This window comes from Athene cunicularia (assembly GCF_003259725.1).
Source record: "Athene cunicularia isolate RWA chromosome 12 unlocalized genomic scaffold, athCun1 chr12_part1, whole genome shotgun sequence".
Classification (NCBI taxonomy): domain Eukaryota; kingdom Metazoa; phylum Chordata; class Aves; order Strigiformes; family Strigidae; genus Athene; species Athene cunicularia.
This window is the reverse complement of record NW_020799116.1, coordinates 16,577,231-16,592,587: the sequence shown is the minus strand read 5'-3', so window position 1 is coordinate 16,592,587 and position 15,357 is coordinate 16,577,231. Positions and strand designations below refer to the sequence as shown.

Genomic DNA, 15,357 nt, shown 5'->3' with positions numbered 1-15,357 from the left:
CTGAGTGCTTGCGGATTGTGGACAGCGTCATGGGATCGGACAAGCGGTGAGTGGCGGTGTGAGGGAGAGATGGAGGGGTGTGGGGTGGGCGGGCGGGCGATGGTGGGTGTCGCTGCGGGCTTTTCACCTTGTGAGCTCGGCCCGGTGTGCCCCGCAGCGTGAGCAGGACGGAGCGGAGCGGCCGCTACGGCTCCATCGTGGAGAGGGAGGACCGTGATGAGCGGGAGTCTCGGAGCCGGCGCAGGGACTCTGACTATAAGAGGTCCAGTGAGGAGCGCCGCGGTGACCGCTACGATGACTACCGCGACTATGATAGCCGGGACTACGATAGCCGAGACTATGACAGCCGCGATAGCCGAGACTGCCGGGACTACGATAGTCGGGACTACGACAGTCGGGACAGCCGGGACTGCCGGGACTACGACAGCCGTGATTGCCGGGACTACGACAGCCGCGACAGCCGAGACTACGACAGCCGAGACTATGACAGAGACTACGATAGCCGCGATTATGATAGCCCAGAGGTGAGCGGGGCGGGCGAGCCGGGCTGGAGCTGTGGGACCTGCCGCAGTGGGCAGTTCCGGCCGCCCAGGGGGGAGAGAGGGGGCCGGGCCGGGCGCTGGTGGGCTCACCTCGGCCCGGGGCCCTGTTACGAGCCCTCCTAGAGCCGGTGGGTGGGCTGGCATCTCGGGTTTTTTTTAGGGCAAATGTGAGGGGGGGGTTGAGCTTGGGGTTCTGCCTGAGGCCGTCAGGGCCAAACCTGAGAAAGGTGGTCATATGGGGAGTTGGTGTTTTTGTTGTGATTTGTTTTTATGGCATTGTGGGGGGATGCCGCTGGAAGTTGCGGTGGTTAATTCTGGGCGCTGGCTTCTCAGAGGGAGCGGGAGCGCAGGAACAGTGACAAATCAGAAGATGGGTACCATTCCGATGGCGACTATGGAGAGCACGACTACAGGAACGACATTAATGATGAGAAAGAAAGTAAAACCATCATGTTACGTGGCCTTCCCATCACAGTTACAGAGAACGATGTAAGTAGCCAGAAAGGGGCTTTGCTTTTCCTGCACCTCGGGAAGTCTGCGGCTTTGTGTCAGCAGGTCTGTGTGGTAGTCGCTGCTGCCATTTTGTTGAAAGCTGCATCATGGTGGCCCCCTCTAACGTGTTGGTCGCGCTGCCATTTTGAATCCTAAAAGGATTTAAACTGTTACGTTAAGTAACAGAGGTCAGTTTGAATGTTAAGCAGTTTATTTCAAAACGGAACAATCTGCGGATAGTATTTTTTTATGCATGTTTGCATGTTTTCCATAAGAGTGGGGTTTAAACTACATGCTTTTTTCAGCTTTTCTGTATAGCAGGGAATAGCTAGGGGTTTGGGTGTTTTTTTTTCTTCTCTCTCCCCACTTCCCCCCTCTGGGAGAGGGGAGTGGGAGAGAGACAGAAGGTACTTGTATTTTTCCGGGTATTTATTGAAGCCAGAAGTTCGACCGGTGGGGGTTACAGACCCACCGAGCTTGTCAGCTGAGTACGGCCCTGCACAAAGCTGCTTTGTGTGCTACAGCTGGGAAGTCATAAAATGGCTGCTGTGGAGCTGACGGAGCAAGTAATAGAAATATGTTGAAGGCGATCAGCTTTGAGCTTTCTTATTAAAATTTTTTTCTTCCTTGATGGATTATTTTGATTACCAAGATAAAAGCCCACAACTGTTACTTGAGGAGCGAGGGGGGAGCTATTCTAGTTTGTTTTCAGGCAGTCTCCACCTCTGCTCTGATATCTTTGTGCATTGATTGCTAACACACAGAACGGTTTTGCATCATTTCGGCAATGGAATTTTTTCTTTTTTTTTCTTGATTATTCACTACCCTCCTAATACTGAGTGTTCTTTCTAATCATCGTGTACTGATCTAATATTTTCATAAGTGCTTGATAAAGTGTAGGCTCCTGCATCCAAATAAAGCAACCCAGTCAGACATTACACGGAGCATTTCAGAAGAGTTTTGTTTCTGAGATGTTAATGTTGCAGCTCTACGGTTGTGCAAAGAACTGTGGCATAACTTACAGGACAGTTTAATTCTGGACTCACCTTTAGAACATAGATGATGCATCTAGGAACTGCTAGTTGTTTTCTTAAAACTAATATTACTTTGACACTACTGATTCTGTACATATTTTCCAGCTTTTTCCACTTTTTTTCGTGAAAAAAGCTACTTATACTGAAGATGTCAGTTCCAGTCAGCATGTAAACAGGCAGCTTTAGATCAGTTTGGAGTCTGCTGAGGCAGCCCTGTTGTATGTAATGTAGTTTGGAATCTGTAAGCGCTGGTTAAAAAACGGTTTTTTTCTGCTCTGACATAAAAAAAACTGTTAAATGTTTCTTTTTTCTACGTGCCTTCCCACAGTAATTTATGTAACCTGTGCCACAACTTAAGTAGCTTTGTTATGGCTGAAGAACTGATGTCTCTTTAGCTTTTTCTTTGACAATATGTTATTTGCAAAGCTACTTTATCTCCTGAAAAACAGAAGGGGAGCTGTTAGAGAATGAGAACTATAGCGTGAAGCTTAAGAATACATCATGGAGCCTCACAATGTAGAGTTCATGTTTTTCTTTGCTAGGAGCCAGGGGTATTTAGATAATGCGGGGAGAGGGATGCTAGCAGTGTTATCAGAACTTTGGAGCAAGCACAGTATTTGCCAAATCTTGCACAAAAGCCTTCAAACACAGGATTGTAGGTATTCAGATTCTGAATGAATCTGTGGCCTGAGTGAAGATGACAGTTGGTTTAGCATAGCAAAGGACTGTGTGGGTTCTCTGGTGCTACATAAAGGTTTTCTTTGAGATAGTGTTGCATGTGTTATGTTTCTGTGTACCTCTTGCATGTACTCTAAGGTAGGTTGCTCCCGTGACTGTCCCAGCTGTCTGCCAAGATGCGAAAACTTAACTATCTGATTAAAATCTCATGCAGATTCGTGAACTTATTGAGTCGTTTGAAGGTCCTCAGCCTGCAGACGTGAGGCTGATGAAAAGAAAGACAGGTGAGAGCTCTTAATCCAGTTTTTGACATCACCTTCCTCTTCCCCAGCCCAAAAGAGTATCCAGAATTGTCCCCAAACTGCAAGCACATGCAATAAAAAATAAAAAAAAAAAAAAAAAAAAAAAAAAAAAAAAAAAAAAAAAAAAAAAAAAAAAAAAAAAAAAAAAGGTTTGCCATGGCTAAGGAATGTGGCTTTTTGGAAGACTTTTAGATAGCTGTCCAACATGTTAAAAGAAGTCTGTCTACAGGGGTTTTTGTTAACAGGTATTGGTAAGTAATAGTAGCATAAACCCATTTAATAATATGTAGTCTGTTGCATGGTTACCTTTAAACGTGGATTCAAATCGAGTGAAATGTAGCCAGTTGAGGGAGCTTGGTTCCTTGCCATGGCAAAATAACGAGCAGATCCCAGCAGTTGACGTCGCATTTGTAAAGCTGCTTTGTCATGAAGTAATGAAGCAGTTGGAGAGAGATTCACCTGTTTTAAAGGAACTGACTAACACAAGTATCCCGTCTATATCTGAATGCTGTCTCTAGGTGTAAGCCGTGGTTTCGCCTTCGTGGAGTTTTATCACTTTCAAGATGCTACCAGCTGGATGGAAGCCAATCAGGTTGCTTCACTCACCAAGTCTAGATATTCCTGAAAATGGAACAAGTCTGTACAGTTAAAAAAAAAAAAAGGAAAAAATAAAGGTGGAAGGAGTGGTTTGTTCCATAACAGTGATTTAAAAGAATAAAAGCTTTGTATATATTAAAATTTGTAACAATAGGACAAAATACCAGGTAAAATTTGGAGAGAAAATTGGGTATTTTGAGCACTACCTGGTAAAATGTGCCATTGTTTTAAATGACTTGGTGTTGGTTCATGAAGGTTTAGCAAGTAGTCCTAACTGAGGTCCACCTGGCATTTCCTTCTCTGCCAGAGAAAGCACCAGATCTCTGCATCACGTTGCATTAACCCTACAGGAGAAGTGTCAATTCATGGTAATAGTGTGTTCCTCCAGTTAAAGAGAGAAAATTGGCTTTTCTAGAGGAAAAGCATTTTAGTACAACTAAATTTGGTAGAGAGTGAGTTCTTGCATGGGTTATGCTGTGTATTTTGGCTTTTTTGGAGTATGACTTGATGAGGAGCCAAAATGCGATGAGACCTCTAGTTTCTTTTCCAATGAGTTTTTCCTTTTGCACTGCTAACAGCTTCAGTTGCTTTTGCTCCTTTTTGAATATTCATAATCTGTTTTAACAACAGAATTTAAAAATGCTTTCAAAGTGAGCAAAGTGTATCAAGCTTTTCATTTTTTACAGCTGAGTATTTGTTGTGAAGGTTCCTGGGCAGCATGAGGAATGCTCTTCTGCTCTGTCGGTGTTAGATGTAAAGAAATGGCACTGTAATGGGATTCATAGGCAGTTAGTTCCAGCAGATGGAAGTTGTTGTGTGCCTTATGCTGGAATAGGGTTTCTTGTGTCCCATACCATGGGAGAGTTCCCCAGCCAGAGAGCAGCATTCAAATTCTATTTTCCTGATGTGCTGCTCTGTAGGGTTGGTGGATACAATGGGAAGATGTATATCAAATTAATGCTGAGCATATTTTCAGAAACAAGATAGTTTTAATCTATACAAAGCTGTACTGATGCATAATTTATTGAAACATACTCAAATTCACTCCAGTAACCAGCCACCCTAGTAGTAGGGAAAATGTAGAATCTCCCCAGCAGCCCGGTTGCTGACTGTTAGATGAAAGAATGATGTATTGCAACAATGCCAGCAGCTTTGTTTCTTTGTGTGCATATCCAGTGAGTGCTGGGCCCTCCAACCCTCCCTCCTGCCGGTAGGAGAAATGGCTTTGCCCTATTTAGTTGTGGAGAATGTGAAAGCCTTGTTCATGCTACATGCTAGATCTATGTCAGACCCTGTTACCAGAAAAGCCACCGGTCCTGGCACTTCTGTGGTACCTCTGCAGTAAGCCAACCTGCTATAACATCAGTTCTTCTATTAAAATGTCTGGGGTTTGGCCTCTAATAAGCGCTCCCTCAGATGTACTTCCACCTGTTTGACTAAAGTGTATTGATGGCCATATTTTGAGAGGGCATTCTGCATTCCCACACTTGGCAAAGTGTGAGGCTGAGAGTCAAGGCTTCTTAAATACATGTAAATTCCTAACTCTAAAGTCAGAACATGCTGAAAGCATTATGAACTTTTCCTACCCCTGGAGAAGCTTCACTTGCAGTCTAGTTACTCATTTTGGAGAGTTCCTTCCTGAATGAAGAACACAAACCTCTCGTGCAGGCTTCCAGTTGAACTGATGCATTAGTCAAAGGAAACCACTTAAGTTACATTTCAGTTGATGGCACTTGTAATCCAGCCTCCAAGAAGTCTAAGCAGGGTCCCTTTGGGAGGAATTACTGTATTTTCAGAGGGACACTTCTGAAGAAAGTGCTTGGAAAAGTAATCCATATGTGGTTGTTAAAATGTCTGGGGTATTTGGAGTAGGGGAAGAAGTGAAGCAGTCACCTAAGGACCTGTTTAAAAAGTCGCTCAGTGCTATACCAGAAATGAATAGAAATGTGGGGGCAAAGAGACTCCTAAAAAATGTGTTAATCCTGAATGCAGCAGGTTAGGACTTTGTCTCCTTCGAGACACTTCCTGGTTCCATGTCAGCGTTTAGTGTTTGGCAGCTTTTTCAACACTCCCTGATTCCGTTTATCTTTGCTCCACATCCCATTCTCTTACTGCCCTTGTCCTCCTCTCTGCAGGATTGGATGGGCAGGGTGTAGGTGGCGGTGGTTGTCCTCCACATCCTCCCCATATGTTGTCCATTTAATTCAGGAGCACTGATTCCTCCGAAGGGTGCTCTGCCATGGGAAAATGGACATGTGTGCCTCGATACAGGAATAATTGAAACCACTTTTTTTGCAGAAAAAGCTGGTGATTCAAGGGAAGCAGATTGCGATGCACTACAGCAACCCCAGGCCTAAATTTGAGGACTGGCTTTGCAACAAGGTATAGTGCATGTTTTTATCAGAGGGAGTTTTTCAGGCTTCACTGCTCTCAGTGGTTTGAACAAAGCAATACGTGATGGAGCCGTACTGCTGGTCTGTGTGACATTGTAGGAATAGTAAGATGATGAAATAAAAAGGTTTTGTAGCTCTGGTGACCATATAGATGGACTGATGGGTGTTACCCCAGAAGACGCAAAGGTTGGGCAGTGAGCTGTAGTGGAATATGAAGTGATTGGGTTGATGACTAATTGCTGCTGGTCTGCTGCGTACTGTAGTGTGCTTCTCACTTGACACCCCCCACCACCCCCAAGTGGAGATGATTTAGTAAGATGGAGACTAGGCTGTTTTGTCAGGCTTTAACTACACTTTTTGTCTGTAAGGACAACTTGTTTTACAGACTGTGTTTCGTTTTAACATTGTGCTTTTTAAAGTAGTTACTACACCTGAGATTGTAATTTGAAAATCACACAGTTAAAATAACTAAATAATTCGGGAGTACTAGGAAAAATGTAGCTGGGATGTTCTGAAAAGCAGCTGTGATACAGATGAGGGTGGCTTTTGCTGTTCTCGATTATTCTGGTGGGTTTAGCTTTGTTACGTTACTTTGTGTGAATGTCTGGCTTTTGTTACTGCACAGCAAATGGCAGCATTGTTACAAATTACCCAGATTCTTACCTGGCTTCTCTTGTTCCTCATAGTGCTGCCTTTACAACTTCAGAAGGAGGCTAAAATGCTTCCGCTGTGGAGCAGATAAGTTTGGTATGTTACATTGATCCCTTTGGCTGTGTTTGCTTTTGTGGGAAACTTTCTGTCCTGTGTTGGAAGCAAAGTTCACTGCAGGTCCTGGGCTGGCTTGTGAAATGCTTGAGTTTGAGTGAATGAGCTATAGTGTGACTAAGATATTTTCCTCTTCTTACAAAGATTCAGAACAGGAGGTACCACCTGGAGCAGCAGAAGCCGTTCAGTCTGTGGATTATTACTGTGATAGTAAGTTATCTTTGACTTACCATACAATGTGAAATGTCAACACATGTACCAAAATCCTTCCTGTACCTCAGAGTGCCCACTAAAGAATTAGAAGTACTCTGAAAGCCATTATGTGCACAGCTAATGTCATGCTTTCTTTTCTCCTCAGCCATCATTCTCCGAAACATTGCTCCTCACACTGTAGTGGAATCTATCATGACTGCTTTGTCTCCATATGCGTCTCTGGCAGTCAATAATATTCGTCTTATCAAAGACAAGCAGACTCAGCAAAATAGAGGCTTTGCGTTTGTGCAGCTGTCTTCTGCCATGGTGAGGGCCTTACTGATGCGTTGGGAGAAAAACAGGTTGTTAACATGCTTCTGTAGCTGAAGCATTTAGAGTCTTGGAGCTCTGAAGGACTGCCCCAGTTCACCAGAGTTTAATTGACAGTGTGTCAAAGCCTTTCATCATTAGCTGCATTTGGGAAAGAAGGTGGTAGGATGTTGGGAGCACACTGGAAAGCTATTTTTATAGCAAGAGTGCTGTTGCAGATTGAAAGCTAGTTTCACACTTGGATCACAAAAACTGTGGTCTGGGATCATATCTTGATCTCAGAAATTAAGGACTGGGGCATATAATGTGGGAGAAGGTACCCACGGAATTGGCCTTCTTCCACCTTGAGAAGGGGGAGGTGAGGGATCTTGCTGCTCTCTGCAGCATCCAGTGGGAGGGCGTAGGGACAGCAGAGACAGATTCTTCTTGAGGCTACACAGGGATAGGAATGTAGGCAGCAGCCATAAATGGAAACTTGGGAAATCGCAGTGAAGTATAAGGAAAACCTCATAACTGTGAGGGAGGTCAAATACTGGAACAGGGTCTCTGAATGGCAGTAAGAGTCTGTTCCTGCATATACTAAACTTGATCAGCAACGTGATCTGTTTGGACCTGCTTTAGACAAAATGGAACAGTTTGTTGTTGGCATGAAAATGGGTCCCTAATGTCAGTCTCTTCTCGTCTCTCTTTTGAAGTAATTTGGGGTAAATACTTGCTTCGTAATGTTAAGATTTTTAAGATGTTTGAGATCAGTGGCCCAGGGAAACCATTATTTTGCATGTGGGCTGTCCCACCATTGTGCTCTTCTACGTGTGTATACTGTGAGGAGATGGAGGTGTTCTTACTGCTTTCAGTGGCTTTATGTGTAAAGCTGGAGCTTTGGGAACTTCTGAATCATCAGTAACCTGCCTTTCATAACAATGAGTATTTCTTGTTGTAGGATGCTTCTCAACTGCTGCAGATTTTACAGAGTCTTCAGCCACCATTAAAAATTGATGGCAAAACAATTGGTGTTGACTTTGCAAAGAGTGCCAGAAAGTGAGTTGCAATAGCAGGGTTTGGTTTTGTTGTTGTTTTTTTTTTTTTCAATCATCACCACCCCCTGCCATTTATATTAGATATTAGTTGGTGTCACCCAGGCTTTTAAGATTACTGTCGCTCCATAGGTTTGCTTCTGTTGTCTTGTGTTGCATTCATCCTGCTCTTCACTGTGTGAGGAGAGTGACAGCAGTGTTTCCTGCCACCCCTATTTCCAGTCCTTTGAAGATAACATCGTAACTGCTTGTGTACACAGCATGCTTGTTTCCTTGGAGACTGCTGACTTCTTGTTGACTGTACAACAATGAACCCAAAGTTCCTTTATTTGCCAGGCAGTGCTTTGGCTCATTCATTACAATCAGCGTGGTTTATAACTGCCAAGAAATCCACGCATGAGGGCAGACTCTTACCTTCTTGCATAGGGAAATGCTTAAAAAAAAAAGGACTATTTACTCAGATGCATGATTTTTGTGGTTACAGAGACTTACTTCTGCCAGACGGTAACAGAGTCAGCGCCTTCTCTGTGGCAAGTACAGCCATTGCTGCAGCTCAGTGGTCATCCACTCAGGTATGATTTGAATGCTGTTGCTCATAGTCCTGCTTTCCTGAAAATGAAAATGTAGCACATACAGTTTAACTGCTGGCCATCTGGTTGAACTGGCCGAAGCTAATATGACAGATCTGCTCTGACAGACTGGAGCCTAAACAGTGTTGAAATTTTTAAATGCAGTAACTTACCTGTCCCTGACAAAAATCACTTGCTTGAATTTCAGCCACAGACTGGAGAAGGCAGCACTCTTGACTACAGCTACCTCCAGTCAGGACAGGATGGCTACACACAGTATGCTCAGGTTAGTAGTGGCAATTGTGCTCTGACTGGTAGGTGGTTGTAATTTGGATATCTGCTCATCTTGCACCGTCACTTCCCTTTGCAGTACTCCCAGGATTATCAGCAGTACTACCAAAATCAAGGAGGAGTGTTGGACACAGACACAGCTACCATATCAGGTAGTACTTATGACGTGTGGGAGATGTAGTTGTTTGTAATGACAGTTTTGCAATAGTGGTATTTTACCTTAGCTTTTATGTTTATTCGGCTGCGTAAAGGGATACTTGGCTCATTCTGCTTTCAGTATTTCTGAATATGTGTTACTAGAGAAGCGTAACAGGTTCCTTCAAGCAGGTCCTCTGTGAGATGAGAGAGCAGCCTCTGTTGCAGACTATCGGTGAGAGCCTTGAGTTCACAAGAAGTGTAAGTGGCTGTAGAAAAATCTTCAGTGCTAGCAGTTGTTAGGAATCACAGACTTAGGGAGCAGAGTGTTTCCTCCTGAAAAGGAAACTATTCCTTGTCTGGGTACTCACTGTGTATCTGTCTCTTTTTGAACGTTTATTGCCTTGTTTGGCTGCTGGAGCTGGAATTAGGAGCTGAAACTGTAAACAAAGTAATTTTAGCCCTAGGATGAAGTACTGTTTTACAAATTATCTGGCTTATCCATTACTGCTCTCTGTTGGCAGGGGCTCCAGTCACTACCACCACAGCAGCAGTCGTGTCCCAGAGTCCTCAGTTATATAATCAGCAGACAAACTCACCTGACTCTCCGGTAATTACAGCGCTGAATTGCTTCTTGCTTTCAATGCCAGGGTTATGTGGGATATCTAGCTTAGCTGTGGCCTTTGTTCTTTAAAGTGGGTGGTACAGCAAAGCTGCTGGGTGTCCATGGGTTAGTCACAGTGCTTGTGGTTGTAAGTCATCTGCCATGTCTTTTCTGTGATAGTTTTGTTCTTTGTTAAAGGTGAGTGTTAAGTGCACTGGTGAGGAGGAGCTAGCTGTTGTACGCGTGGTGTGGGCTGCTCATGCCTTGGCTTGTTGTTCTTATTTTCTTTTGCCTCAGTGACAGATTTTCTGATTGAGGTTCCTGGTTTGGGTTTTTTTCCAGACACAATCAGCACCACCTACTACTAGTACTCAGGCACAAACAGCTCCCCCCACTGGTGTAGTCCCTGGAACCAAGTACGGTAAGCAGTCAAGAGGTGGTCCTGGGGACAGATATCTGTCACTGCATAGTGAGAGAGACTTGGCTTTGCCTGAGTGCTTTGTCACCATATGTCAGTGGTGAAGCTGTCTCTGGAGAGTGTACTCTGCATGGGTGGTTGAGGCTTGTCTGCCTCATGACTGCTAGTTATCTCAGAATATTACCTGAAATGTAGAAAGATATATCTGAATTCAACTCTAGTGACCATATCCCACACTTGAATTTTTTACAGCTGTCCCTGACACTTCCACCTACCAGTATGATGAGTCTTCAGGATATTACTACGATCCTATAACAGGGCTCTACTACGATCCTAATTCCCAGGTAAACGCAAGTTCTCCCCATGTGTCTTTAACTGTTAAGGTCCGTTAGTTCCCTGTCTCTCATCATATGAGTGAAATTAACTTTGAGGAGTACAAAGAACCAAATGCAGCAGGCAACATGATTACCCTCTGGTATAGCCCTCCATTTTTCTCTCCTTTCTCTTAACTTTCCTCCCAGTTTGGCTCATATAAGATTAGCCCTTGTCAACACTGTAGTTGAGCTACAGACGCTGTAGTTGAGCTATTTTATTGCGGAGTGCCCATCAGAGTGCACCCAGCTCTGGGCTCCACTAGGTCATCTCTTGGGAGAGGCAGAAGGTTCTCTGTAGTCCTGTTGGGCAGAGCGCCTGTGTTTAGGGACAGAAGCGGCAGCCACTTCATGCCTTTTGACTCCTTTGCAGAGTCTGCAGAACTTGTTTGGCTTCTGCAGAATGCCTTCCCATTTGATGTGGTTGTCTGCATCAGACAGCTTGCATGGGTTCTCCCTTGGACACTTCGCATGCATGAGGTGTTTAACTGTGGGACTATTTTTTTCTTTCTGGCAGTATTATTACAATGCCTTAACCCAGCAGTATCTTTACTGGGATGGCGAAAAGGAGACCTACATGCCTGCTGCAGAAGGTATCACATACCAACAGACAGCTACCACAACCACCACCAAAGAAGTCAAGGAGAAGAAAGAGAAGCCTAAGAGTAAAACAGCTCAACAGGTAAAAGACAAAATGGGATTGTAACTGAGCTAAAATTTTCTGTGGAATGGGATAATGATTCTTTTACATGACAAAGGAAATCCTAGGCTATTCAGTGGGGTGCATGCCTGCAAATTGCAGGCATTGTAGAGGGCTGAGGAGAGGTGGAGTTGGCAAGGCTTCAGTGCAGAAATAAGCTCTGCATAGGAGGAATGCATATGGAATTGTGCCAGGACCAGTGGGAGTATAACTGAGCTGTCACTTACAGGATTAGATTGATAAGAAGGGTTCATACAGTAAAACAAGCAAGCTGCGGTACCTTTGAACACTGTATACGGGGAAGCAGCTGCACTACATCCAGTGTCCCATGATTTAAAAATAAAAGGTAGTGGTTTGACTCGTTCTGGAAACTGTATGCGAGATGAATCTGTGTCCTAGGAGATTGATAGCACTGAGGGGAGGGGAGCTGTCTGAGCAAACCACTCTGCCTTTCAGATTGCTAAAGACATGGAGCGCTGGGCAAAGAGTTTGAACAAGCAGAAAGAGAACTTCAAGAACAGCTTCCAGCCACTGAGCACCAGGGAGGAGGAGCGGAAGGAGTCGGCTGCTGCTGATGCAGGCTTTGCCCTCTTTGAGAAAAAGGTGAAGGTGCTGGCAACAGTGTGCGGCGGGGTGCGGAGTGGCAGGGAGCTTGTTGCTCATGGCGTTCTTGTCTCATCCAGGGAGCTCTGTCTGAGAGACAGCAGATCTTGCCAGAGGTGATGAAAAATGGGGATGATGAAAATCCACTGAAGGTGAGTATGAGATACCTGAAAGAGGTATTACCAGTGGTTGCTGGTGAAACACTTTAAAGGAGGTCTAGCAGATCAACTGGTTTTCCAACCTGGATTTCTCCGGCATTGTCTGTAAAAGGTTGAGGTGGTTACAGTGGTCCGGTGTGAGTGCAGTAGGCTGGGTGACTGAGGTACACTGAGAAAAGCTCTGATTTCTTCTAGCCTCAAGCTCAGTTGAGGTTTTGTGGTTTCTAAGAAAACTGCACTCAAATTATTGTTTGGCTAGTGGGATCCGAGTCTTGCAGCAGCTGTAGTATGTGGTTCTTTCAAGTTGCATTTCATCCTTAGTGATAAGGGAGTGATGCCCCTCCTGTGCAGTGAACACATCTCCAGCCTGTCTGTTCCCTTTCTGGGCTCTCTGAACTGTGGTGATGCTGTTACACTCCCCTTAACGCTGTTGTTTCCTTTCCAGCGTGGTCTTGTGGCTGCCTACAGTGGCGATAGCGATAACGATGAAGACTTACTGGAGAGAATGGAGAATGAGGAAGAGAAGCTGACTGACTGGAAGAAGATGGCTTGTCTGTTGTGCAGAAGGCAGTTCCCAAACAAAGACGCTCTGATTCGGCACCAGCAGCTGTCTGACTTGCACAAGGTAGATGTACTATGCTGTTGAGAAGGTACTTGATCACTGTAATTCAGCGTATAAACCAAAGCCATGATGCATGTTGCTGTTCAGAAAACTGTTCCTCTTAAAGAAAAATAGTTGCAAGTGGATTGTTGCTCTCCCAGCGGTCAGCTACTTGGGTAGAGAGCTGTTGTGCATTTTGTGTTAACATGAGTCTCTTCTCATTTCAGCAAAACATGGATATCTATAGGAGATCGAAGCTTTCGGAGCAGGAACTTGAAGCCTTGGAGCTACGTGAGAGAGAGGTCAGTGTTGAGATGAGCAGATGAGTAGCTAATGGAAAACCTGCACAGATGATATGTTGAGCTTTCTTTATCCTGACACACATCACTCAAGATAATCCTCATAAGCCAACCCCTTCTTGGGTCAAGGTTCAGAGCTGTCCTGTTACATGGAGAAGTGTCCTGTATCCCAGAGCTAGTGCTGAGCAAGGAAGGGTCATTCCACCTCCAGCTCAGGGCTGCCAGATGGGTACCAGAGGCCTTTGAGTGGCAATCCAGCAGGCGCTGGGGCTGGGCTCCTCCTGCCCTAGTGCAGGCTCTTAGGTCTCCAGGGTCTTGAATTTGAGGTTCCCCTTTCTGTTGAAGTCAAGCTGTGTTCTAGAGGACTGCAGTGCACAGCTTGCTATTACAGCAGGTGTTCAGCTTACTTCCATAGCTCAAAGATGAACAAACGTGTCTTTAAATCAGTGTTAAATCTGGTTACCTCACACAGATGAAATACAGAGACAGAGCAGCCGAGCGGCGGGAGAAGTACGGCATCCCAGAGCCCCCCGAGCCCAAGCGCAAGAAGGTCTATGATGCTGGCACAGTGTATGTATCTGAAAGCTCAGCCATTGCTTCGATATGCCATGAGCAATTCAGTTAACAACTCTCTTCTCCGTGCAGCAATTATGAGCAGCCCACCAAAGATGGCCTTGACAACAGTAACATAGGCAACAAGATGCTTCAGGCCATGGGCTGGAGGGAAGGCTCTGGCTTGGGAAGAAAATGTCAGGGCATCACAGCACCCATTGAGGTGAGTAGAGATGGATGCTTCCTTGATGAAGTTTGATGTCGCCTGTTTTTATCCAGAAGCACTCACTACTGAAGATCTGTGGAGGAGGCTGTGCCATCCACAGCAGAGCTGCCTTTGTTCTCACTAGCTCCTACTCTGGTTTGTCCTGTCAGAGGCTAAAGCTGGGGCAGAGCTGGGGCTTGGACAGGCAGGGCTGTGCTTCCTTCCTGCTGAAGGCGGCGTGTGCTGCTGTGGGTGGACTGCCCTCCCCTCCCTCAGCAGTTGTCTTCCCTGGGTTTGCTGCGCTCTGGGGCTGCTGTCAATGGCGTGTTCTCTGCGCTTTGGGCAGTGTTGGCGCAGGGTGAAGCCAGCAAGTATGGGCTGTTGTGTGCCTTCTGTGCTGTCTGAGTCCACGTTCAGTGCTGTGTGGGACCCCCTGGGAGCTTGGGAAGCCGGCAGGGCTGACGCGAGTGCTGTGGCGTCCTGCGTGGTGGTGTGGTCTCTGGCTGCGGAGCTGAAGCGTGTGTCTCTTCCCTTGCAGGCCCAAGTACGGATGAGAGGGGCTGGCTTGGGAGCCAAGGGCAGCTCCTACGGCGTCTCCACTGCAGATTCGTACAAAGACGCGGTGCGGAAAGCCATGTTTGCTCGCTTCACGGAGATGGAGTAACGTGCTCTGGCCTGCAAAGCACTTGTTAGCCAGAACCGACTGTTAAATGCTGTAGCCTTGGTGGCCTGGCTGTATTCTGGTTATGGTTTAGAGTTGACCATTTCATTCCCTTGGACTTTTTTTCCCTCTCAGCATGTCACACTTCCATGAGCAGATTGTTTGAACTGCCCCAACTTCATGCTGGAGAGCTCTGGTTAGACCAAAGGGGATGCTGATCTTTATACGGTCCTGTACATAGTGTAATGTATTTTGTGTTTGGAGCGTGTTGTCCAGATGCCGTTCCTGCCCTCCAGAGCAGGGGCAGGACTTGTTCGCTGTGGTTTCACACCGTCTCTGCTCTCCTTTCGTTGTATTGTCTGTTTGTTTTTGTTGGTTTTTGTTGTTTTTTTTTCAGAGAACTTTCCTGTACATTTTGTATGATACATCTTTGTATAGACTTTTTGAAGACTTTGATTCTAGTTGCCAGTTTGGCTCATTTCCAAAAGAAATACATCCAAAAATGATCCTATTTGTGTTTCTCAGTGGGTGAATGAAAAATTAAGTTGCCAATGCTACTTGTCCTTTCTGTGGTTCTGCTTCTTCCTTGATGAGACTTCATCCCAGGGCCTCTCCTCCACGCTCAGCTGCTTCCTTTCTTCCCTGTGCTGAGCTCTGCCTTGTTCCCAGTGTATTTCTCACAGCTCTGGCATGGACGTGGGCTGGTGCAGGACCACCTTCACCTCTCCTCTCCCTTCTTGCCACAGCTGCAGGGGCAGGAGAGGACCCCCACAACCGCTCACGGGTCCTGCGTGGGAGCCGGCCAGCCCCTGCCCGGGGCGGGTGGCCTGA

General features: G+C 45.7%; 1 protein-coding gene across 2 annotated transcripts; it reads left to right on the top strand.

Annotated features, from left to right (window-relative positions):
- The first annotated feature begins 6 nt into the window (after window positions 1-6).
- On the top strand, window positions 7-15,083 carry RBM5 (RNA binding motif protein 5). 2 transcript variants are annotated; one of them, XM_026857147.1, is made up of 25 exons: window positions 7-46; window positions 158-365; window positions 408-524; window positions 876-1,031; window positions 2,961-3,030; window positions 3,567-3,640; window positions 5,944-6,027; window positions 6,725-6,785; window positions 6,948-7,013; window positions 7,162-7,322; window positions 8,266-8,363; window positions 8,844-8,931; window positions 9,137-9,214; window positions 9,299-9,371; window positions 9,879-9,964; window positions 10,301-10,379; window positions 10,629-10,720; window positions 11,265-11,429; window positions 11,904-12,050; window positions 12,131-12,202; window positions 12,654-12,833; window positions 13,037-13,111; window positions 13,581-13,678; window positions 13,754-13,883; window positions 14,404-14,897. In XM_026857147.1, the coding sequence occupies exons 1-25, from the start codon at window positions 30-32 to the stop codon at window positions 14,527-14,529; spliced, it is 2,601 nt and encodes an 866-aa protein (XP_026712948.1). In that variant the 5' UTR covers window positions 7-29; the 3' UTR covers window positions 14,530-14,897. The 2 variants fall into 2 exon arrangements, with proteins under 2 accessions (XP_026712948.1, XP_026712947.1); XM_026857146.1 differs by having other exon boundaries at window positions 158-524; window positions 14,404-15,083.
- The last annotated feature ends 274 nt before the right edge of the window (window positions 15,084-15,357 follow it).